Source organism: Primulina huaijiensis, chromosome 1 (assembly GCF_012295235.1).
Source record: "Primulina huaijiensis isolate GDHJ02 chromosome 1, ASM1229523v2, whole genome shotgun sequence".
Lineage (NCBI taxonomy): Eukaryota > Viridiplantae > Streptophyta > Magnoliopsida > Lamiales > Gesneriaceae > Primulina > Primulina huaijiensis.
In genome coordinates this window covers 26,151,473-26,177,130 of record NC_133306.1, presented here as the reverse complement: position 1 = coordinate 26,177,130, position 25,658 = coordinate 26,151,473, and the positions used below count along the sequence as shown (strand labels likewise).

General features: G+C 33.7%; 6 protein-coding genes across 12 annotated transcripts; 4 read left to right on the top strand and 2 right to left on the bottom strand.

Annotated features, from left to right (window-relative positions):
* Positions 1–1,283: 1,283 nt before the first annotated feature.
* Positions 1,284–6,903, bottom strand: LOC140989806 (mitochondrial Rho GTPase 1-like). The gene is made up of 14 exons (XM_073459230.1): positions 6,633–6,903; positions 6,405–6,537; positions 5,849–5,992; positions 5,571–5,747; positions 5,219–5,470; positions 4,887–4,955; positions 4,123–4,178; positions 3,653–3,734; positions 2,909–3,120; positions 2,658–2,724; positions 2,419–2,528; positions 2,057–2,207; positions 1,747–1,933; positions 1,284–1,644 (listed from the first exon to the last, which is right to left on the bottom strand). The coding sequence occupies exons 1-14, from the start codon at positions 6,836–6,838 to the stop codon at positions 1,571–1,573; spliced, it is 1,920 nt and encodes a 639-aa protein (XP_073315331.1). The 5' UTR covers positions 6,839–6,903; the 3' UTR covers positions 1,284–1,570.
* A 425-nt stretch (positions 6,904–7,328) lies between these two features.
* LOC140989787 (pentatricopeptide repeat-containing protein At4g02820, mitochondrial-like) lies at positions 7,329–9,635 on the top strand. Of its 4 annotated transcripts, none has more exons than XM_073459217.1 (3): positions 7,329–7,709; positions 8,791–9,191; positions 9,286–9,635. In XM_073459217.1, exons 1-2 carry the CDS (start codon positions 7,365–7,367, stop codon positions 8,842–8,844), a joined length of 399 nt encoding a protein of 132 aa, XP_073315318.1. In that variant the 5' UTR covers positions 7,329–7,364; the 3' UTR covers positions 8,845–9,191; positions 9,286–9,635. The 4 variants fall into 4 exon arrangements, with proteins under 4 accessions (XP_073315318.1, XP_073315309.1, XP_073315300.1 ...); XM_073459208.1 differs by having other exon boundaries at positions 8,791–9,197; XM_073459199.1 differs by having other exon boundaries at positions 8,791–9,197; positions 9,280–9,635.
* An 881-nt stretch (positions 9,636–10,516) lies between these two features.
* LOC140969854 (uncharacterized) lies at positions 10,517–12,851 on the top strand. 2 transcript variants are annotated; one of them, XM_073431469.1, is made up of 5 exons: positions 10,517–10,640; positions 10,739–10,807; positions 11,214–11,391; positions 12,490–12,585; positions 12,679–12,851. In XM_073431469.1, the coding sequence occupies exons 1-5, from the start codon at positions 10,545–10,547 to the stop codon at positions 12,789–12,791; spliced, it is 552 nt and encodes a 183-aa protein (XP_073287570.1). In that variant the 5' UTR covers positions 10,517–10,544; the 3' UTR covers positions 12,792–12,851. The 2 variants fall into 2 exon arrangements, with proteins under 2 accessions (XP_073287570.1, XP_073287503.1); XM_073431402.1 differs by having other exon boundaries at positions 10,736–10,807.
* A 712-nt stretch (positions 12,852–13,563) lies between these two features.
* LOC140989769 (uncharacterized) lies at positions 13,564–16,251 on the top strand. 3 transcript variants are annotated; one of them, XM_073459179.1, is made up of 8 exons: positions 13,564–13,928; positions 14,009–14,066; positions 14,388–14,687; positions 14,790–14,838; positions 14,937–15,031; positions 15,298–15,416; positions 15,925–16,026; positions 16,155–16,241. In XM_073459179.1, the coding sequence occupies exons 1-7, from the start codon at positions 13,690–13,692 to the stop codon at positions 15,983–15,985; spliced, it is 921 nt and encodes a 306-aa protein (XP_073315280.1). In that variant the 5' UTR covers positions 13,564–13,689; the 3' UTR covers positions 15,986–16,026; positions 16,155–16,241. The 3 variants fall into 3 exon arrangements, with proteins under 3 accessions (XP_073315280.1, XP_073315274.1, XP_073315266.1); XM_073459173.1 differs by having other exon boundaries at positions 16,122–16,226; XM_073459165.1 differs by having other exon boundaries at positions 15,925–16,251.
* A 1,818-nt stretch (positions 16,252–18,069) lies between these two features.
* On the top strand, positions 18,070–18,489 carry LOC140972990 (antifungal protein ginkbilobin-like protein). The gene has a single exon (XM_073435495.1). The coding sequence runs from the start codon at positions 18,070–18,072 to the stop codon at positions 18,487–18,489; it is 420 nt and encodes a 139-aa protein (XP_073291596.1).
* Positions 18,490–18,936: 447 nt separating this feature from the next.
* LOC140989762 (protein trichome birefringence-like 10) lies at positions 18,937–22,302 on the bottom strand. Its single transcript, XM_073459153.1, has 4 exons — positions 21,629–22,302; positions 20,435–20,824; positions 19,913–20,071; positions 18,937–19,668 (listed from the first exon to the last, which is right to left on the bottom strand). The coding sequence occupies exons 1-4, from the start codon at positions 22,057–22,059 to the stop codon at positions 19,320–19,322; spliced, it is 1,329 nt and encodes a 442-aa protein (XP_073315254.1). The 5' UTR covers positions 22,060–22,302; the 3' UTR covers positions 18,937–19,319.
* Between the last annotated feature and the right edge of the window lie 3,356 nt (positions 22,303–25,658).

The following is a 25,658-nucleotide window of genomic DNA, read 5'->3' as shown; positions in this document are numbered from 1 at the left end:
CTTTGTTGAACGGTTTTATTTATTAATAATCACTACTTTATTTCCACTTAGATTTAGGCATTTCATGTGCATCAACATAAAGGCATGGTTCATTTTACTGTACCTTTATCTAAAATTGCCAACCCAATTCAACATGTCTGTCCATTTCTATATTTCTAAATGCATTGGTGGCATAAGATATTTATGTATTTATACAATCAGAACACATATGGACCAAAAGTTAGGACCTAGAAATCGGGATGGACAGAAATAACTTTTCTTCCACCGGGATCATGCTATTGAAATTATAACTATATAAATCGGATACTTTTTTTAAAAAAAAATTAAGAGGCTTTTATAAATAAAATTTCCAAAAATTATTTTATATGCATGCATAATTCATGTTTTTATTGAAAGACATGATAATTTACAATTCTCAATTGAGGGTAAACGTGATATGAATTTAAAGTTAAAGGGGGTAAATCGACTTTACATGGCTGTTACTTTACATGGCAACAGCCATGTGGGCTGGGTACACCAATGCCAGCCTGTCACCCAAATATTTAAAAACGTGCCAAGATTTATTCCGTCTCCTCCGGAATTATTTTGATTTTTTTTTTTATAGTCGATTAACATTTCAATGCTTAATTCGTATAAGAACATTTCAAGAATATATTTGTTACAGTTCTACAGTGTTCCCCGGAACAGACATAAATCTTTTTTTTTCCCCTTTCTAAAATTAATATTCGAGTTTTGAAACGGTCTAAATAATTATTTAAAAGAATTTACAGGAATAACATTAATTTATTCATATTAGTTTAACACTCCTAATTTATTTATTTTTAAGTATAAAAATATTTAGTGCCTATTTTGTCCGTAAAGATGAAATAATATGTTGTTGGGCCCTTCGGGTATCCATTTCCACTACATTCCAAAAAGAAACCATTTAGCTCCAATGTAAATCCAGCCCAATCCTTCATATTTTCATCCGATATTCTGTTACCGTCCAAATCAAACAGATCGCTCCTATTTCGGCCTTTAAATAATTGATTGTGATTCTCAGTTTAGAGACGCAAATGCAATAGAGAAAAGTTCTCAAATCCCTCTATACATTTCAATTTTGATTCATTTTTCAGAGATATGTCTGTCGGAAGAACGTAACTTTGGAAAATAACTGAAAATGGAAACAAAAAATTGAAAATCGACGAAAAAATGATTTCAAAAGTTGACGCACTTACTAGCCAATTGGAAAATAAAAATAAAAATTCCACTAGTTTAAAATAAGTAAAGAAAGAAAGCTCCACTGGAAGGGAAAATGTAATTTATCACACATTGAAACACAAGCTTTCGTGTAAAGTCTTGATAACAGCTACATTATCTGGCAGTAACATATTTTTTTTTAACACTAGCCTTAAAATAAACAGCGAAGGCTATCAAATGTGAGCATTACCAAGTGGCAAACCAAAATTTAGCCAACAGTCTCCTTATTTACCGAAGAAACCATACTTAAATGAAACATAAATAACCAAAATATAAGTATATAAAATCCATAAAGAAGATATGACACATTATTACCAGGAAACTGCTACATCTAACTAGATGCATTCTTTCTAGCAGCATAGACCCGGTATGCCGCCAAACCAATGAAAGTGACAGCAGCTCCAACTGTAAATATTACAAAGTCAAGTCAAAATTATAGAATTCCAGTTGAAAAAGATCGATGCATATAGTATTGGAGTTTGTAGATGATGAAATTCTCATAATTACCGGAAAGGCACACTAGAGATCTATTAACAAGCTTCCGGCATCGCTTCCGACTGCGACCAATATCAGTTTCAGGAACACTCAGATGAGGGTGCTCAGCTGCATTTACAATTCTAGAGAACACATTGTTCAAATCTCTTTCTTTCACGCTTATTGGAATCGGCACATCAATCCCCAAATCAAGGCAAACCTACAGAATTTTTTTAAAAAAATGAATAACATTGAAACAGTTCTCTCGTATCTTCGCAATTCTGTTCTACTTTGTTCATGCGAAGCATCCAGGAAGTTGAGGCCAAAGCAAGTTACTGAGTACCTTAGCTGAATCTTTCATCACCAGGGAGCTCGAGTCAAGATCATTCTTTGCTGCAATGAGGAGACACGGCATACAGAAGCCACTTTCTTCCCCTTCCCTAGCTACATTCAGTAGCAGTTCAGATGCTCTTTTAAAAGAATCTTCACTCGAGCTGAAAAAGAAAAATCAACAGCCAGGTGTCAGATGAGGTTGATATCCTCGAGACTAATAAGATGCATTTAACTTGGATTGGAAGAAATAGAGGAGGGACTAAAGGAGAGGAGAATTCAACGTAGGTTCCAATTGGAAAAAATTGCATGATTACACTACTAATTGACGGACTCACTAATATAATTAGAAGAAAAGCGGGGTAGTATGCACACCTATCATAAACAAAAACTGCTACATCACAAGCAGCCAAAGATTCCTTGTTTGACAAAAGTTTTTGAACACCATCTTCAGGAATCTCCCTAAGTACTAGAGTTTTCTTACCCTGCAATTAAAACAAAAATCTCTTGTAATTAAATGCAAAGTAAAAAAGAGAAGCAAATTCCACATATGCAACAATTGCTATGACAGACCATAATCCAAACAGTGATGTGACAAGATGACTTGTACTCACCATATGTTGGTCAACCACATTCACAACATACTGCTCGCTTGTAGAGATGTGATTTTCAGAAAAGGGCCTGTTACAGGAAAAACCATCATTCTCGCTGAATATTCTCATCAGAGAAGTAGACAAAATGTGCTCATATATTTACACAAAGCATGCATGAAATAATAGAGTCCAAATATTATATTAAAAGAAGCAATTATTCTGGTACAATCTGATTAACTCATCCTCATGCATGTATAGATTTAGAGCCACACCTTCCCAACAATGACGCCAACAATACAGATTTTCCAGCATTTTTAGGTCCAAATACAAAGCACTGAAAAACATTTCGTTCTGTTTGTTGCAGCTTTCTGTCAACTGCTCTTCTCTTAGTTATGTGGAGAGATGATGCAGCATTGCAGTTGAAGCCAATGTAAATTAAGTTGGCAACACTTCGTGCAGGATCCAGTAATGTCATAAGTGCCCACTACAACACATGTTCCACATAAGTCATAAGCAACAAACAAACAATATCACAAATATTACATCTTCATAAAAATAAATACAGAGAAGTAGGAGTTGATCTACACTCTTCAACTTTTAGGACAAGTAGAACAATAATGAGAGTAAGATCTAGCAATGAAAACGAAATTTGGGATTTACATTGTTTAACAAGTGATATCACAAATGAAATTCAGCTAAAAATATGCACCATCTCGTATCCTAGCGCTTACATACAGGAAAAAGATAGAGTTACACTTTATCAATGTCCAGAAGCTAACAATCTAAGCGAAGCCTTTTGATCAATATACAAAACAAAGATTTGTCACATGTTATAATTGTTCAAGCAGCACACAGCTTTAAAAGCCATTTGATAAAAATAAGTTTGTAGTTGTTTACAAAAAAATCTCAATAAAACTGCTGTAAATCTTTGGTTTTGCAAATAAACCAAATTAAACATAGAAATAAATTTCTAAAAAGCGCAAGTATAATTTTTCCAAACAAGTAACAAAATCCACCTCCGATAGAAATCCAGAAAGGGATAATCCGCGCAACGGTGTTCTTTCAACAGCATCCTTATAAGGTGTTTCATCCCAGGGGCTGAGTTTACACCATGAAACCAAGCAGATAATAAAAATATAAGTGAGAAAGAATAGCTAGCTTATATAGTAGAACACAAGCAGAAGACCATGTGACATATCAAAGAGAAGAAAAAATAGCAAATGACACATTTCTGATAGACTGACTTGCAAAAATTATAGAGCAAATAAAACCAGCTACATCTAGATCACACTTATATTTGTCTCATATGAGACAGAGTTATTCCACAATCAGATTTGTCCAAAACTAGTGTCCCAAGCCAGTTGAATAAATTACGGAATGGAGGAAAATGGTCATCTAGATACATAATTTACCAACCAATCATGCTCGGAATATAATTCAACATAAGTAACACAAAAATGAAAGCATTCTGGAGAATCAAATTCACCTTTCTGGTGCAGTAGAAAATAAATCTTCAAGCTCACTATTCCGAAGAACTCCATCCTAAACATCATGAAGGTCGGGTTTATTCAAAAGTGGATTGAAAATGTTGAAACAATGCAAATAAAATGAGGGAAAATTATTTTTAAAGACAACAAGTACACAATGAACTGTTTGTTGGTCTGGTTTGAAAACAAGATAACCCTTATGCTACATTCAAAAGAAAGAGCGGAATGATGCACAAAACACCATAAAATTATTCACTTGCCACACTGAATGGCAATTTTCGACCTTTCAACGTGACAGAATCAGATCAAAGGCTAAACATGGTTAGATCAACGATAAATCAGTAAAAAAAGGTAAAGGAAGTGACAACAGAATCTAATTACATTATGGAGATTATACTGACCTGATTACTACAGATCAAATTATCTAGTGTGCTGTATTTCCACCAACAAAATGTTTTCACTTGGTTCTTCCACCAAAAACATATTTTTTGTATTGTATCCAGCATACACGAACTGAACATTATATGAAAATCAATTGAGTGTCAAAATAAATGGCTCTGGTTATATGCAATTGAAAGTCTCTAATTTGCAGTAACAAATTTCATAAAACGGAATCACTACCTCTTCGTCTACAGCCTAACCAAATACAAATATTTCCCAAGTTTTCATTTACATATAAGATGTGAATAATTTCGAGCATTGTGGCATGAAAAAACATTAACTACGCAACAGTTAAAAACAACAGTAACTAAATATAGCATACTTTATCATCATCAAATGTGCTGAAAAGGCCCTTCAAAAACTCTATGGCTTCACTTGTTAGTTCAACACTCTGCAAGGACCAAGAAACGCATGAAAAGTAGTACTATCTTTTGACATCCTAGATGATACGCTAACACATGAAGATGAGGAATCATAAATCATGAAATTAAGAATATAAAGGAAAATGGTAACAGATAATTAGTCATAATAGTTAATATATCAATTAATAACGTAAAATTCAAAAATTTAGTTGGAGATTTCCAAATTTAAACCCATTATTTTTCTAATATAAAACGATCTAGTCCGGTTTACATGTAATACCAAGGGAATTACCTGATCTGGAGCCTTTTTGTTAGGAATTGACAAATAAGAGTCCCTGAGTTTTAATTCATCATCATAACCAAATTGTCTCAGTACGCTCCACGTGGTCTCAATTCGACCTCTCTCAATAAAAAGGGCATGAAGAAACAAAAATCCTGTTAGGGTAAGACCAAGGCCATTGACTCCTTGAGGCAATTTCTCTTGTACAACCCGCTTGACACCCACTATTTCAGCAGGTTGCAATGGAGCATTGAAACATCTAACCTGCTCACCAGCACTACGTGTGAGTCTTTTGAAAAAAATATAGATCAGAAGCATTGCTTAAATAACATGAGTAACAAAAGAAAATGCAGTTGAAAACAACCTGAAATTCATTCAATTCGTCATCACTGAGAGCACCATCCATATCATGATCACAAAGGATAAATATCCTCTTCAATGCTCTCATGCATTGAGGTCTCAAAGTCTGAGTCTCCTGATCAAATAGAGGGGCCGTTGGATGTAGAACTGCCTTTTGAGCAAAGTAGAATACTTCTTGAATCTACAACAACTTAAAACCATTGCAATCATCTGAAGATCCTTGTTCTCACAAAAAAATTCTGAAGAACATAAATACAACACAGATTATAATTTATTTCAAACCTGAAGCATGTTAGCTGCAGAACATTCCATGCAAGTTTCGATCTCCCGAAACTGCTGCATGAGGGGAGACATCTCAACACTCAAATTGTACTCCTCATCCCGACGATCTAGTTTGCAACCAACCACGATTACTGGTGCCCTGATCTAGAATAATCACAATTAAAGCACATGAATCAAGTTTCTAACCAGACTAATACTGTCATCAACTATTAAACTTTTGCAAGATTTAAAGGATATCAGTAGCATTGCTAGCAACAATAATAATATTGGTTTGTTCCAATGATACGCACGTTGTTAGAACATGAATACGCTTGATGTTTTAACAAGATGTCAGTACTCAGTATCGCTTGTTTTATCAAGATGCATGAATGTGCTTTATGTTTTAACAATGTGCGTATCATTGGAATAAGCAAATACACGTGTACATGTCATACTAAGCAAAAAAATATAATTTTGTTTAACAGATAATTAACTGAACAGGAGATCATCATCATAAAATTACCAATACATACACATGGAGAAGTCATATAATACACTATCGGGATTCAGAGTAAACCTCTAAGCGGCGAAGCTCGTGAAGCCAGAATGAACTGAGGCGATTAAGCGTAGATGGCTGATCGCACGCATAGGTCAGCACTACCGAATCCGCTCGCTTCAGCTCCTCAGCGAGCCTGCCTCTACTCTCCAAACTACATCCATACAAGAATCAATCCTTAAAAAACTTAAACCAAGATAATTAAACAAGAGAAACTCGGGCACGCGCCAAGGGTGGAAATCGATTAACCTGGATGAGGTGTCGATGATTATGATTGGAACATTATCGGGATAATAATCGGCCGGGAGGCGCGTGGGGGGGAGAACCGGGGGAACATCCTTCCGGAAGGTCTCGGCAGCGACCGCCGCGATGAGGCTCGATTTTCCGGTGCCACGGTCGCCGACGACGACGATCCGGACGCTACTACGATCCCCGGTTGTACTGACACCTGGCATTGAGTTGTAGATTTTTATTCTGTGTGAAGTATATGTTGATTAGTTTGCTAGTTGCTGCTACTTAATTGGTCAGATTTGAAAGGGAATGATTTTAATCTAACATTTAATTTTTTTAAAAAATTATTTATTTAAAAGTAATTGAGCAAGCCGACAAACTTATACTTGATTAGAAATCAAATTTTTATTAATTATTAATAAACTTTCATCCACTCCACCAATTCAAATATTTTCGAGTGAACTAGATTTTGTTTCTCACTCAATCCTCTTATATCTCATACAATTAAGGTGCTTGTGAAGCTATTTTGTAAGTGAAATTCTTCAGTTTTGTCGAATTTGTTTGGGTTGAAATTTACATTTTCTTGATATAATAGAACATCGTTAAAGTGGATATATTCATATTATATGTGAAATTGATATGTCAGGGCTGCTATTGGACGCCGTCAAGGTTTTTGTCAGAGGCCCAATTAGAAGCTTGTAGGCCCATATTGAACCTGGGCTGGGTTTGTTCCGCCACCTCAAGCCTTCAATGGGTCTTCAAGCTGTTACTTTCTTGCTGACCGCACCGAAAGAAATGCTGCGCCGTTCGGTTCGGAGAGCAGTCGCCGCAGCGCGCCAGTTCTCGTCAAAGGCGGTTGCCACAGCAGCTCCGGAGGCGGAGCCGCGATCATGGTTAACCAGCTCCACCAAATCGAGCGCTGGCGGAGGCAGGGACACGCTAGGACGGCGACTTTTCGCTCTTGTGTTCGCTAAGCGCAGTGCAGTTATCGATATTCGGAAATGGAAGGAGGAGGGGCACGTAGTACGCAAGTACGAGCTGAATCGCATTGTTCGGGAGCTTAGAAGGCTTAAGCGCTACAAACACGCTCTCGAGGTTATACAATTGCTAATCGTGTGATACGTCTTTTTTGCCTTACAACTTCGTGGTTTAGTGTTCTGAGTAGTTTTCATGCTCTGTTTTCAGTTTAATTTTATTTTTCGCTCCGGAGAGGTCACTTAATTCTGGATTAAATGGTGCCGTTTTTACTTTCTTGAAAAATCATACTTCGAAGTTGGGAAAAAAATATTTAGGGGTGGCGTTTTCTTCTTTGGCCGTACCTAGATCGATCCCTTCGGTTCTTATCATTCTTGTACGCTGGACTTTGATTGATTGAGAAATTTTCAATGGAAGATAAACACGAAGTATTAATTGAAATCAATGTCTGCGCAGTACTCCAATCACTGTGGATGACTTCATAGTATATTTATGCGACTTATTTATGTGTTTTTCTTATTCATACATTTTCTTGATCTATTCGTGGAACGGATTATGCATCCAAACGTCACTTCTTTTAAAAAACGTGTTGTTGGTAAGATAGCTTCTCTATCGAGACACACTCCAACTATGACAAAAAATACATGTGCTTTACTGAATAAAATATGCATTTACAGAAAGGTATCAAAAAACCCCTAGCCCAATTGGTTTGTAGGGTACATACCTAATACCAAATGGGGTATTGCGCACTAGGGGTTTTGAACAGGTGATCTCTAGCTCCAATAACTCATTGAAATCGATTTTCCAATGGTTCAAGCTCATGATGATCACGACCATAATGTTTATGCTTAAACACTACCAAACTCCTTTTGTCGCAACATTTATTATATTCAAAAGGTGGGAGGGACTTTCAACAAATTCTCCAATGTCAGATTCGTGTGTGTTTGCCTGTTTGTTTTTTTTCCCGATGCTTCAGTTTCTGATGTTGTGAAATATCATTATTAAAGTGTTCCATGTCGATTATTTTGTTTTTTTCTAAAGTTGAACAGGTCTAATTTCCCAAATGCGACGGTAATGTTTCCCTAAAGTTTGGTACAACATATTTTCTTATGTCGATTACTTTTTCAGTTATGATGCAATGAGAGATTGCACCTCGACTAAAAAATTCCAAGTCATTATGCTCAATTGTTGAGTTGTCCAGGTTTGTGAATGGATGAGGATGCAGGAAGATATGAAGCTGTCCACTTGGATTTGATTACAAAAATTCGGGGTATTGAAGAATTCGGCAATGTTGAAGATGCAGAAAACTTGATGGATACCCTTAGGATTGTTGGCTATATAAATACTGAGATATACAAGTCTCTTCTTCGAACTTATAAAAGAGTTGGTAAAATGCCACTTATTGTGGCAGAAATGATGAAGAAAGACAATGCAAGGATGGACGAGGAAACTAGGAGACTTGTACATGAAACAAACAAATTGTGTGTTGGTGAAATTGGGAGTGGTCTTTAAGAATGAAATCGAGGATCAATTTCCTGTCCCTTTCCAGGCCAAAGGCTGAATCGAGACCACGAGTTTGGTGTCAGCTGTTTCTATATCCAGGTACGGGTACATCTGGAGACGATTTTCTAAATATCTTTTTTTTAAAGTTATATACCATATTATTCTCAAAGTGCAAGTTTTGATCTAGCGACAGGGAACGAAGGCCGCGTGTGGAGGAGTATGGTTGGAATTATTTCACATTTTTTTGTGAAATGGTGAACGGAACTGGGAGTTAAGGAAGGAGCAGAGAATGAAATATGTTTGCGAGAAGGCTGAAACTTATCAGAGATTGGAGGCATCTTTCTAAGTTACTGGGATCACATGGGCAACATTTTGTTTCAACTTTAATGGATAAAATCGTTTTGTATACCTCTAATTGAGTTTGGCATGTTTTTTTCTGAGTGGTAGTTGTGATCCATGCATACTATCAAATGATCATTTATCAATGTCATTGGTATTGGTTGAATATCAAATTGATATAACCGGGGATAGGTTGGAAAAAATATCGAATTTTCGGTATATCGAAAATTTCAGTACGATACATTAACAATATCGAATTTTCGATACAATAACGTTATGAAATTTGAAAATTTCGGTGTATACTGGAATATCGAAATAATATATAAAAATATAAATATTTGTAAATACTTGATTTATAAAATTTTAAATATAAGTTTTTCGGTATAAAATAATATATATGGATATCATATCGAAATCTTGATATATCGTATAATTTTGGTATAATCAATACGTTATTTATATGTATCGAAATTTTTGGTATCTATGGTATATAATTTTCGTTAAGATACGGTATATTATCTCTGATCGGAGATGTGAAAAATAATATTTTGATCAACTAAGTAAAACTTTTTATTAGTTAGTTTAGCGAGCAATCGTAAATACATTTAAAGATCGTAATCATTAATAATAATTATTAGTGTTTAATATGACGTGTATGTGTTGTGTGTGTAACGTATTATTTGTGTAATATGAACTTTAATAATAATAATTCGTTCATCTTAATTTCGAGAAAATAATTCAGGAAGCCAATATAAATTCTAAGGTGTGATAAACAATCTTTTATATATATAAAAAAAGTTACAAAATTAATACAATTTATAGATACGATCAAATCTCTCCAAAAAGAGAAAGTAATACCTTATACGTGTGTAACTAAAAATGCTGTTTTAGATCGTAATGTAGTCAAAAAGGTAAACTCTTGTCATCAAAAGTTACATTAATGAACGTTGACTAAATATCAGGTAACTTACGTAATTTAGGCAACCTTTTGAGGACAACACTGACATTTCATAAATGGAAAATCGAGATTTCTTTTACCTATTTAATACCGGACGTAGACATTTTTCAGAGCCGAAGCTGTGAATCGATCGATCAGGAATTATTAGGTGCTTTATGGAGCAGAATAACTATGGTGGGCCCGAGCATGGAGTCCTTCAATGGCTTCCTCCGAAGCATGCGGGAACTAGCTATGGCGCCTTTAACCATAAGGTTATATTCTTTTGTATTCTGCATGCATTATGAGGTTCGGTGATGTGTGTGGAAATGTACAGGTTTTTAATGCGGGTTTCTTTGTTTTGAAACAGCAGTTGGGATCGGGAGTGGACGAGGCACCTCCGTGTGGGATGAAAGCACCGCCGGTTATTGAATCTGATTCGGTACTTATTCAGAGTGTTTTTTTAAAATAAATTATCTATAATTTTTACGAGATAATTAGCAAAATAACACTCAATACATTTATAACGATTTTTTTTTTTTTGAAATTTTCCTTGACTAGGTATATATCAATGCGTGAAGTAGAAGAATTGATAGATTATGTTGCCTTCAATTACCTTGAGTCTTTTACAAAATTGATTTAATATGATATAAATGGTTTGGAAGCTTTACAACGCAACGTTCTATTGATTTTGGCGAAGTTGGTTTTCCACGATTTTTGTTATCTGATATCCCGTATCCGATTATCTTGTTCGTGTACATTTGAAAACTATCTACGATTACTTGGCCTTCGTCGTGCATTTGCACTCTAAGTTGGAACTGATTGATGTTTGTGGCCTTGATGCATAGTTTACAGACAACTCAAAATCAAGAAGACGCGAAAAAAGAAGAAAAGGGCGAAAATGGGCCCTTGGCGGGCCTGGAATGCAAGCCATCTTTTTATGTTCTGGCCCAATAAGTAGCGGTACCGGGGTTTTCCTTCCCCGAGGCGGTGGCCCATATCACAAGTCCACCAAAAATAATCCCGGTATGATCTCAGGTCAACTCAATATAAAATTTATGACTTTGGGGTGGCCTCCGGCCCGAGTTGTTTTTTTGGAACATATATGTATTTTATATATATACATATATATAATAAAAATTATTTAACTTAACACATGCTGAAAAATATTATTAAATATAAGTTTTTGATTTTTTTAGTGTAGTGTGTAAATTAATTATATGAGTTTTTTTTTGATTTTATGAAAAATATAATATTAAGTATTTATTAAACATCGATATCAACTTATATTGTAGATTTGGTTAAATATATTATTGATTTTATATCTAAAAAATTCATCCGTAAATTATAATTTTTAACCTTTTGTTTCCTTAACTTCGTTCACTCAAACCACTTTTCGAACATTATAATTATTACAAAATCTTGTTGTTATAATTTTTAATGTTTTAGTGAAAAAATAAAACAAATAGTTTTCTTTATAAAAAAATACAAATCTATCGTGTACCGTTCTGCGGGACGTTTTTTTCGCACCCCCATATTTTCAACGCTAGCCAAGAATCGATTTTTTTCTTGACTACGTCCCTTTTAATTTCATTGAAGGTAATTTTATTCGTAAGCATAACATTTTAGATTAATTAATTTTTGTTTCGAAAACATATCAATTTTTTTTTCTGAAATATCTTTCTCCATAGTGCACTTCATTTAAGATACAAAAATCAAACATGATATCTGATAAGAAAAAATTATTAGGACATAATTAAATTTTATATAAAAAAGTTTAATATACTTAAATTACACTCAACATTAACATTAAATATATATGCATGCACACGATTAGAGGAGGTTGAATAAATAAACGATGTTAATGAGTGAGTGGCAGAGAAATGGAAACGATGAAATACAATAATTCTCCAGGGGAAAAAATTTAAAAATTTTGTACCCATTTTTTTGAATAAATTATCTCGAAGTAATATACACGTATTTTTTTTCATTTGATCATTAAAACATGGTGTCAACTTCTATTAAAATATGATAGATTTGTGTAATTTAAAGATGTTGAGATACGAGAAGAATTACACCCGATGAAATATAAACTAACTCTATATTTTCGTACCTATATTTCAGCTGTGTCTCCTGTTTTGCTTCCTTCTCACATTGTTCAAGCTCTAAATCTTAATGTTCATGAACTTGGCCAACAAATCATCAATCCTCGATTGCCAGGTCATTTATTTTTCCAATAAAATTATGGGTTTAATTTTATTTTGTGTGATAAAAAACATTATATTGACAACGATAAAATTTTCATTTATGCAGATGAAACCAAAAATTGCATGAATAAAACTGAAGAAAATTTGGAGAAAACCCCAAACTCGGATAACGTGTGTTTGTCCCCAGAGATCAATCTCCCCGAAGAATGGACGTATTAGCGCTAGCTAGCGCACTGCCGAGGACAATAATCCTTGATTCAACTTCGGTGTTCATATATATATGGCTAGTGTCAATTAATTTGAAAATAATTAAATATACTATATATCATATATATTATTCATAATAATAAATAGAATAATGGTGAAAATAGAGTATTTGACCTATGTAATACTGATAAGTTACTCCATATCAATAAATAAAAAAAATCACATTAATAATTAATTAATCAATTTCTAATATTATGCTATACCGATATAAGTTTGATAAGGTTCACCTCGATCCAATGACTTTCCCACGCTCGGATACATAAGCCATGCAGCATGCATAATTTTAATTATTGTCACGCGCAGGTATATTTCATTGAATTTCGCAGTGTTGATCTAAAATATTGTAAGTTTTATTGAAGTATATATAAAAAACAAAACCTTAAAATTAAGGTCCTTAAAGATTTTATATATACATATATATTATTTAAGATAATATTGTAATAAATAATTGAGACTTTTAATTTATTAAAATATATTTTTCCAAATTATAACTCTCTACCACTTTTATTTTCTTAAAGTATAATAAAATGAAATTTTAAACATAATATTAGATAGAAAAATATTAATTCCAGATAATTTTATTCTTTATAAGCTTTTACTATACATAATAAAATTAAGTTTATATTAAGATTTAATTTTAAATAATTATATGATTTTCTGAAAATGACTTTTTTCTATATGGGCCAGGAGTTTGGAGGCGTGGTTACCTCGTTGATGGGCCAAGTTACAGATAAAAACGAGAATGGCTGCCCGCCAATACAGAATTTGAAGAGAGCGATTTCCCAATTCGATTAGCGGAAAAATTCACCATAAGATCGAATCTCCGAAGACGAGATACGGCGGCTAAGGAATGGAAGAAGGAGGAGGAAGCTCGGAGATGAAGTTCACGAATGTTGGCAGGGAAATTCACCACCAGTTCAAGTTACCGAAGAAGAGAATCGGCGGCACAGGAGTGGACCGAGGAGGAAGCTCGGAGATGCAGTTCACGGATTTCGAGATCACCGCCGACCTACTAGATGGCTCCGCCATTTTCCACATCGTCTACGACATCCTCGGTTTCATTCTCTTCATGCACCAGCAAATCCCCTCGTAAGTTTCTCACTTATGTTGTTAAATGCTAGAATTAGCTAAGTTTTGTGCGTTAATCAACTTCGTTTGCGCTCTGGAAGAGTAATTCAGGATATCACCCGTGAATTTGATGAGTTGCGCGATGAGTATAAAGAATTGGTGAGTGAAATGAATTTATGTTTTTCTTTCTTTTTGCCTATTTTGCTCTTTTTTAGACCTTCATTATCAACGTGAGAGAAGTGCAAACTGAAATCAACACTAAAATCAATTGAAGGTTGATTACCTCATATTTTGCTTTGTGGTAGAACAAGTATCGAGTTTACAGCTTTTCAAATGTCATTTAACGCAATGAGAATTTTTTTTAGCTTTTGTAGGTAATTAAAAAATATTTCTTTAGTTATTTTTGAATAAGGAACTTAGTCCAAAAAGAGCCTTTAACTTTCATATCAAGAGTTGATTTCTGGAAGCATGATTAAATAGGAGGCTGAGCTTTTGAAAGATGACAAGAAACCGATCTCGACAAGGAGAAAGCAAGCAGCAAGAAAGAGGGAGGTGAAAATGGAAATTAAAAGGTTGGAAAAAATGGTGAATTGCATATCTAATCTCAAGACTTCTGTTAAGTCAATGTTTGCCGAAGTTCCAAATGTCGAAAAAATCTCCCTGGTTCTTGGACCTAGTCCTTTAAGGCCCTTACATGTTTATGAATTGTGTTTTGTGAACATAAAGGTTGATGCTGGTGATTTTAGTCGAAGTAAAGTTGCTGAATTGCTCTCCAGAAAGGTTTGGATCGATCCATATAGTGGCACTTCAATTATTTTTTTATTGTGAACTTTATGATGGTTTTTTGTTTTTAATTTTTTATATTTTTATTTTTTGGGGAAGGCAATACGAACTTTGATATCAAGAGGAGCTGGATCGGATTCATATAATGGTAAAGAATAGTAGCCTCCTTTGTTTCTTGAAGTTGTTGAATAAATTAGGTTTGTTGTTGTTCCATGAATGAACTTTTGGTTTGTGTTGTGATTTTAGGTCCCACGAAATTGTTTCTCTTAGTGAAAGCTCCCTCGACCCTGAATTTGCCCCTGCATTTTCTTCCCAAGCGGGAGTTTAAACTAAATAGGAAGGTAAGGGATTCCAATCATTCTTTGCTGTTTCCAGGGCTTTTATGTAATTACTTTACTGAGATTTCCATTGTCATTGACATTCAGTTATCATTATCAAAGAGTCTGCTGATAAGTTTTTGTTCAGGATGACGTTTTCCATCACTGACTATCCTGTTAACAATTGGCATGAATAAGATAACATTTTTACGTTTGAGGAGTGCTAAAACTATAGTTTGTGTAGTTTTCTCGATATATAAGTGGCTACCTTTTTTCCTTCATCAATACAGGTAATCCCATTTCGTTTAAGATTCAGGGGAAGAGCTTTAGATTTGGACAGGGATGCTCAACCTGATGGCTGTGCTGATTCTGATGGATTATTGAAGTCTGCTTCAAATGATTTGATCTGGTAATGAATGATTCAAACATTATAGATTAAACTCCTGACATTTTGTTTTTTTTTTTTATCATCATAAGCTTTTGTGAACTGCTAAGTGGTGCTATGTCACCATATACCGTATCTTTTCTGGTTTCCCTTCCTCGTAATCCAAGTAAAGCAAAAAAAAAATCTTCTTCAGAAAACTTGAGAGTTCTTAGTTGAAAATAACATTCAGGTGTGGCCCGTCATGAGGCCATCCATCTTCAATAATTGAACGAAATGGTGATTAAACTTGAATTATCCACGTCTAAATTCGGACTTTCATCTGAACCGTCACCATTTATGGTTTCTATATGAGATTCATGGATTGTAAACAAACTTGTTTCAGTTAACTAATTTCCCTGTGTTTGGTGCGGAGCACACATAGTAGAAAACTGTCCAAACTATTGATAGCAGACCTCTCTAGATAAGAGAAGTTCATCACTGGTTTTAGGCTTCAATGAAGGATTTTTACGAGCAAAATTTAATTTTATTGCAGGTTTCAATGTAGGCACACAATAAAGGGCTTGGCTTGCGGAGTGCCGTCTCCGGAAGAATGATTACATACGGACGGCTAAGTACCTCTGCTTCCATTGGAAAGGTGAGTCTTGCGACGATTCAAATTCGGGAAAGAGTTGAGTGCAGTTTATTTTCTTATTGCTTCTGTAAATTTCATCATCGATTCATTTGGTGTAGCTTATTTTGGGTAATGTTTTATGCCGTGATCAGACATTCAAAGCTAAACTTCTGCCGAAGTTGAACCAGCATGGCATGTATTTGACAATAAGTTTGTTGTTGACTTATGGAATCAAATTTGAAATTTCAATAGATTTCATATTTTAACCAACACTCCCTTCAAGTTCACTTTATGGCATTAGAGAGAATGACAGATTGAATTGACTTAGATTACTGTTCTTCTGCCACGCTTTTTAATGGTAAATTTACATCACCGAAATCTTCCCCTCATTCAATTTCAAAATTCAAGTTCTATATGATATTTGCGATTATGTATATAAGGAGGAATATAAGTTTTTTAGTCGAAATTTTTCTTGTTCACGCCTCCTAATTTCTAAGTCTGAACTATATGGGAACTGTCTTTGAATAAGGAACCGAGAATAAAATTAAAATTATGTGGAAAATTTTAAGTTGTAAGGTGCTGAAGTATGTATGTACAGATGACCTAATTAATGAATTATATTTTGCCAACTTTATTTCTTTTTTTAAAAAATAAATAAATATCCATATTCTTTTTCTAATGTAGTTAAATAATGAGAAAATGATTTTTTTGTCCATTAATTTATCCAATTTTGGAGTTTGATTTTCAAATTTTTGTTTTGGTATATTAAATTTTACTTTTCTGTTATTTTGATCTAATTACTAACGTGACATCAAACAAGTCAGCAATTTTCATGTCAAGTTGGTATTTTCCGGTGCCACACGTCGGCATCTTTTAATATCAAATCAGCAATTTGACTAAAATAAACGAAATTTAAAAGCTAATATATTAAAATCAAACTTTAAAAACTTGATAAATCAAAACCAGAAATTAAACAACTCGGTGGAAAAAAAAACTATTTTCCCTTAAATAATTGAATTTTCTTAATTTGATTATTTCACAAGTCATTACGTAATTTTTTTCTAATTTTTAAGAGATTATAAATGCAAATAAGTTCGAACTATAATCATATTAAAATCGAGATTATTAGTAATCGTAGCTCACATCCAAACGATTAAGTTTCAATTCTACTCTCGTTTAGAACAACGATTGTTGATTTCAGAACTATATATAAGTACTAGATCTAAGCAAGTAGGTTGCTAGCTTAATTTTTCTTTTTTTAACATTTGATTCGGAATGAATTGTCTTAGAACGCATTTAGATTAAGATATTTGAAATCACAAGCTTCAAATTCATGATTTGAAATCCACTCTATTGTTCGATGAATTTATATTAGATAGACTTTAAATCTTTTTTTTGCTAATAAAAAAAGTATTTGGGACGCATTTGAAATTCATACAAGACACTATCATTTGAGCCTAAATTTTAAATCCCTTCTCAAATCAAATCCATTCATTGAAGCGAGATATATCCACCCTAAACCGATCTTGATACAACTGAGGCCACTAATAATCAGGTTTGATCATTGTCCTAAAACCGATGATTAGCGTTCTAATAAAAGATGGAATCAAAACCGAACTGCTTAGATGATATATACACACGATTACACATTACTTTGGTTATGGTTCATATTCCGAAACCGAAACGGAAACGGAAACCGAAACCAAGATTTCCGAAAGATGGTTCTGATTTCGTTTTTAAGAGAGTTTCGGATTATTTTAAGGAACCATGGTCGATTGTGGCTCGTACTATATATTTAATCATTTTTCACCCTCGATCCTCTTCTCTATTTTATTTGTTACACAATAAGTTTGCCAGCATCTCTTAAAGCAACGTTACAAAATTCCATCCGTGGAAGTTATGATCAAAACTTTACAATACTGACAAATTCATTGTGCATTCGAACATTGTCTTCCATTTCACAATCTGAATATATATAAACGAATTTTTTTATNTATATATCCAATTTCATTACAAATACAAAGAAAAAAGACCAAGAAACGTAGTTAAACAATATCACAAATCACAATGGCACTTTCAAAGTTCATTTACTCCTCAGTAATCTTCTTCATCATGGGATTACTAGCAACAACATTTTCTTGTGTGGGAAGTGAACCAAAACCAAACACAAGTGTGACAACCCTAATCTGCAATGGAGACACATATCCACAAGGCGACCCTTTCGATGATAGCGTGGCGTATGTTCTTGCAGATTTGATGAACGTCACACCTTCGCAACAAGGCTATAACTACTATGCCGTGTCGCCCTATCCCGCAGGGGTTGCTTACGGGCATGCAACTTGTAGCCTGAAGCTGGCAAATTCCGAGTGCGCGAATTGCTTGGCTACGGCTAGAGGCACGTTGTCTACCACATGTGGGGGTCATATTGGTGGCCAAGTTGAGATGGTTGATTGTGGGATGAGGTTTGAGAATTACTCGTTTACATAAAGATTCAGACAGGCTGACTGAATTTAAGTGTTTTATGCTGTGGCATCGGCCATGCGTTGTGATCCTTCTGTGTTCTTTAATTACTTTGAAATGTTGAACTTTGTTTACTGGTCTAGGGATTTTGGAAGTGTTTTGTTCGAAGGCTATTGGAATAAATTATGTTGACTGGATTTATGTTTATATATATAAATCAAATTGTTTGGTGTGATTTTTGCCTCATTTTTTTATGACGATTTAAAACATGTAATATTATATATATTATCTACTCCATAAATGAGACCTTGCATGTATGATAGAAAACTCCACACTGAATTAATTTCCATTTTTGCGAAATTTCCATATAAAAAATACATTAAAAAATCTCTATTTTCGGTTACACTACAAAAATTTGCACTAGTCCTCATTCATATGTAGCTGATTTATATGTAACTGAATAAATCAGCTGCATATAGCCCTTTTCTATGCACAATATTCAATCAAAAATACTGTCAGAGTACAACTTTCTTTGTAAATCATATTTACAAGTAAAAATAGAAAAAGGGTAAAACGAGGGGAAAAAAACAAAAACAAAAACAAAAGTGTATTCTAGGTATCAAATTCATGTGAATCAGAGTATCCATCCAAATACAAATATTTCAATTCACCTGACATCAATGATTCACAATAAGAACATGCCTGCAAAATCAATGCCACGCCCTCCCTAGTTCGTATTTGTACATATGCAAGAGTCATCTGCAACCGTAGCATCAATCAAAACATCCTCGAACACTAACTACTTCATGTATCTGCGTCGAGGTAGAATGATTCTTCAAGACTATGTTTCTTTAAGACTATGTCACGTGTGGTCTACGCGATATCTCTCGCTTAAGAAAGGTAGCGTAGATGAGCTCGTTCCATGAATCGGGTACGCCAGGCAGGCACCAATGACTGCAATCTTGGCGGCGGATAGGAGCCTGCTCAGTGACGGGGCCTAAATAATACACGGAAGAGTGACCGTCTTTCCTCTGAGAAGTCATACCAGTCACATTTAATAAACTGATATTCCCCCTTTTTTGATGTTCTGATAAAACCTCGACGACATTCCTGAACTCCATATACGACTCAGATGCCATGGGTGGTATAGTCAAGTCCGGTAACATCTCCAAGTGACACGTACCACCATTATTCCAGTCACCTCCTCTGATCAGCCAAAAGAGGAATTAGAAAGAGATTTTATGATGCTACTGTATCAGGCAGGAAAGGACCCGAGGCCCGAGGGAGAGCGAAAAAGGGTTCAACTTAAAGTAATCTTTAATTATTATGAGCAACTGTTCTCGAAATATAAGTTCTGCTCCATATGAAAAATACATGGACCACTACAGGATGCATGACTAATGAAAGAAGTGGTCAGTAAAAGAATTTGTGGATGACGCATCGGGGATACCTGAAATGTACGGGAGCATAGGTTCGGAAGATGACTTGAGTCTTTGACAAATTTACATCCCGACTTATCCAGTCCACCACTGTCTTGATTGACCTTCGTAAGGCATTCTCAATGCTCATCTCCATCTTGATCTCAGCCCCTTCTTGAAAGTAACATCCCCTGTCATGCAAGTAAGATTTGGATTCACAAGGTAAACCAAGTCCAAGCCAAATGTTACACAAATTTAAATCATATCGCAGATGAAACAGCAACCCAAATAATATGTTTTGGTTGCTGTGCCACACAAACCAATGAGCAATGATGAATCCTCGCCTAAATAACAGTCTCAACTGAACAGACACAGCTCTATGAAACATTTCAGATCCAAAATTCTACCCCTATATAGTAGTGATCAAAATTACATCTTTCAAACCTACAGCAGCCAGCCAAATCACTCTGTGCCGGTTGTTGTGTGGCTAAAACACATGAAAATTACTACTGAAATAAAACATAAATAACAACAATGAAAGAGTCAAAGGTTACCCTTTAATTGTCTTCTCATAATTCCACCAATGCCCTGTGTTGAAAACAAGTAAATCGGCATCCTTCCACCGCCCAGAGCTCCAATCCATTTGATCCAGCTTCAATGCCATTTTCACCTTTGCAGGGGCTCCAGCAGGCGCACGGCCCTGTACCACTAGAAACGGTGCTCTGTAGTACTCAACAGTGCAGTTAAAATCCTTGAACTTAAAAATTAAAAATCCAGTATGCTTAGTGATCGGGTTCCCATTCAATTCATAGATTGAAGACTTATTCAGAATAGCAGAAGAAAGCATACAAAGAAGGGACTCCCATTGGTTTCTTCCAATAGAATCTCCCACAAAAACAAGGCGTTTGTCTCGCAGTTTTTCCAACATAATTTCCGCATTAAATCTGTGCAACAAAAGAAATAACATAAGAGAGATGCTATCAAATCTTCGGGTATAGGAACTTACTAAAGAACAAACATGATACATCTATATTGTGCAATAATCTTCGGCTACATAAAGCCATTATATTCATGACCTGGATACATAACACTGTCCCGAGACAACTTTCAAAACAATCTCAAAAAATTTTAGACAGCCAAAGGCTGAAAGAGTGATAATAATTCAATAGGACATGTAGGTTAGACTCAACAAGATTCAAATTGTTCGCAAATCTTGAAACCAAACCAAATGGATATTCTCTAAGACGAAAAACCTGATAGAAACTCCAACTTTCAGCACCTTCATTCTGATGTATTTCTGTCACAATTGCGAACATTTATGGCCAAATCATAAAAAAAAGACCTGTATCTATCCACTACCAATATGGAAACCTCCACCATTGAAAATTCATGAAATTTCTCTTTCATTACCACAGTTTCATTGTTCGACTACGCATCAAAAAACAGTTATTAGCAAGAAAATCAACTTTGAGTGATATATGCTAATTATTTGATCTCAATAGAAAAAAAATCATTTTGCAGGGGATAATTTCTAGATAAATACTATTGTTCCACAAGCAAATATAAATCAGATATCAAATACACATTCCGAAGTCGTATCAATCTTGAAATAGTAACACATGACCATTCAAGTACTAAATTTACTCACAACATAAAAAGGCTTCTAATTTCAACTTATCTAGTAAGTAATGAACCATAACATATACAAGGAAAAATACTTACAACCTACTTAAACAGTTTAATTTAACCTGGGTAAATTGCAATTCTTTGGCTGCCAACGCCACTTTGTATAGAAATCATCACGCCTACCATTCTCAGAACACCTAAAACCAGGATCCAAAAACATGCAATCTTGAGATTTATAAAGCGGATAGCTCTCATCCCACACCCAATTCCCTTCAAATACATCACACTCTCCATCAGCAACTTCAAGAAACCCAACTTTTTCTGAAAAATCACCGGGCTTAAACCAAGACCCAAACAATCCCTTCCCATATAAACTACTTACAAATCTGATATCCAACAGAAAGATGCAAAAGATTAAGCAGAAACAGAACAAGAAACAGCCAAAAGCACCAGGTTTAGGCTCCCGAGCCTTAAAGAACTTAAATTTCTTGACAAAATCTAAGCCAGTCATTTTATAATGGCCATTGTTAGATGCTTCTTTGTCCTCGCTCATCTTCTTGTTTACATAAAAAAGATTCTAACTTTCCAGTTGAAAGTTGAAACCCACTTCAGATTCATCAAGAATTACAAAGGGGCAGCGAGTTTTGGAAACAAGACGAGGATAAAATTCAAGAAAGGGGATGAATGGATGACACTGAACAACTTAGGTACGAAACAACTCAATTTCACATCAAGAACAGTACACTCGAGACAACAGTTTACGTGTTTTATATATATATTTTTTTTGAAGATCAGTTGTTTACTTGTGAAGAGAGAGATTTGGGATTAAAAAGAATAAAAACCGGTGGAGAAATGGGACAGAGGTAGAAGATGATGAGGTGGTGGTGGGGGCCCATAAGCCTTGAGGACAGACCGTTCGCATAATGGTAATTAACTACCCCTAAACACAGCATGATTTTTAAAAATTTATTATTTTAATCAATAATTTGGCGACTCATTCAAGAATCGAGGCAGTATACGTTATTCTTCCACATAATGATATGATATAATAATATCAGTTTCTACGGTTTGCTTCTTGACTCTTGATTTGACGGGTACAAATTTTGAAATTCAAAAATCTCGAGAATTGCATAAAGAGCATCCGAGAAACCATTTGTTGCTGCATATCAAGGATTAATTTTTTTCCCCTCTAAATAAGCTATCTTCTAATGTGGCTGGTGCGATTCATTCAATGAGAGATAATGACAATATTTGGAAAAAAACATTGATATGAGATTTCTGTATACATAAATTCATGTCGTGTGAATTATATACATAAATATCTTTCGTAAATATTTTTTTTTTGTATATACACACCCGAGGGGATTTGAATTGTTAAACTTTTTTCTAAAAATATTTTTAAAAGATCTGACATCTATTTAGGAAAAAAATATTATTATATTGAAGTATGAGATTATATGTTTTTAGCGAAATATAGATTATGATTTCGTTTGGACAAGAATTTATAAAATTGTTTTTACAAAAATTTTATAAAAACTTTTAAAAGTCGTTTGAAGAACAAATACGCGTTTAGACAACTATCCTATAAAAACGTTGTTATATATAAAGATTAATATGTTTTGATTTTCATCATTATCTTTATTTTTAAAAATATCAAAAAAAAAAACACCTCTAAGCTGTTTTTTTTTTTTATAAATTATACTTAGAAAACACTTTTTTAAATTTTTTTTTGAAGAATATTTTATAAAATAATCTTATTCAAACACATATTTTTATTTTTTTCCTTCTTAAAACACTAAAAATATCTTTAAAATACTTGTGCAAACGGAATCATATATATTTTAGATAGTCGTGGAAGGAAAGTTACAGATTTAAATGACCCGATATGCATCCTTTTATCGACTCCTAAGTGATATAGTTGGAAGATTCAAATAAAATCCATTCATGATTTTGGTCAAGATCTAGTAGGACATCTAAGCATGCGACCTTATCTTTAGAGTATTTTATTTTATTCCATGTATCTAATAATTAAGATTGAAGGCAAATGTCGCACCATAATGAATGTTAAACTTGACTTTGTTATAAATGAATTAATTATATATATATATACTCTTTAATCGATTTTTGAAGTTAAAAAATTTAGGTTGTCTAATTAAAAACCATATTCATATAATTTATAAAAAGTATGTATCTTGTAAGACAGTCGTTTATATCATAAGATATGTCAACTCAATCTATATTTATCATAATTGACTCGTGGGATAGTTTCACGTAAGTTGTTGTAATTTATTTTTAAAAAAAAAGAACCATTTAAAAACTGATCTTTATAATTTTCAAGATAATTCTTTGCAGCCTTTTTCTTTTCAAATAATGATGCATGTTATTTTGCTTTCATTGATAATTTCGTATGGTTAAAAATATATGACAAAAACTTATGTGAGACAGTTTCACGGGTCGTATTTTGTGAGACGGATCTTTTATTTGGGTCATCCATGAAAAATTATTACTTTTTATGCTAAGAGTATTACTTTTTATTGTAAATATCGGTAAGGTTGACATGTCTCACAGATAAAGATTAATGAGACTCTCTCACAAAAGACCTACTCAAAATATATAATAACTCTAGGAAAGATTGACACCCGCACGGCTGGTGAATATCGGCGGAGACCGTCCAAATCTTTAATTGATTTCAACGTGGCCCAAATTCACATTAAAAAACGTAGGAAGCAACGAGAAAAATAGCTTATTTGCCCATTCCATTGACACCTAACTCAGATCATAAAATTCAAGAACTTTATCAGTAGGGGAGACTTGTTTTTAAATCTTCAATAATATAATTAAATATGTTTTTAGTTTCTGTCGGACTAAAATTTTCTCGTCAGTTTTCGATTAATTAAAAAAAATTGCACTATATGGTCCACAATTATTTTTCGGATGAAATTCCATATAAAACATTGAAAATCTGGAAATATATATATATATATATATATATATATATGATATTTCAGAACAAATGGTTTTAGATTTGGTACAAAAGATAAAATTTTGAGTATAAAATTGAAATTATTAATATCAATACTTAATACACTTGTTTGTGTGTTCAAATATCATATATTAGTACCCAATTTGGAAAAGTTTATATTGAAATATCATATATTAGTACAACATATTTAATGTTTTGTACCAATTTTCATCCGGAAAACATGTTTCGTTATTAAAAAAATTTGTTATACATGTTTGGATACTCAAAAATCATATATTAGTGTTAGATATGAAACATTTAGTACTCATATATCATATATTATTACCAAATTTTTAAGGCTTTGTATATAATTTTCAACCGAAAGAGACTTATCATTCATATAAAAAAATTGTATACACGTTTGAGTACTTAAAAATCATATACTAGTGTCAAATCTAAAATATTTTAGTTATGAAATATCATTTTTTTTACAAACTTTCAATATTTTGTATCGAATTCATTCAAAAAAAATACATATGGGCCCAAAGAGTGCGGAAATATTTTTTGGGTTAATCAAGTATTGTAAAAAAAAAAATCGATCTGACAAAGACTAAACACACGTTTAAATATTGAGATAGAAATTTATCGAACATTTACTCTATTATTAACTTAAATTAACCAATAATATCTGGGCCTAGTCATAAATTGAAGTCTCAGCATGTATGTGATATTGGATTTAAATCTCCTTTGTGTGAGCAGTATCTAGACAAGATAAGAAATTGCACACCTCATTGTACCAAAAAATATTCCTCGTCAATTTTTTGCTTCGGAACACTAGCTTTATTTTCATTAAGCATATATATCGCTCGGTCAACTGTGTAACTCATTTTCTAGCTCGCAGAGCTTTAGATGTTTCTCTAGATTTCCAATTGCTAGATGAAAATATTTCATCTTGGCTTTCTTGTGTCGTTCTTCGGGATCTCCCGGATTGCTTTTATTTTATTTTTTAATGTTGAAAAAAATATTCCTCGTAAATCAACAAACATATAATTCTTTATGAGTATGGATTGCATATGATTATGAACTTTAAATATCAATTAGTTATTTTTTGAATTACTTTATTAGATTTTAAATTCAAGTCATTTCAAATTATTTTTAAATAATATTTCAAAACAAAATTTTCCGTTCGA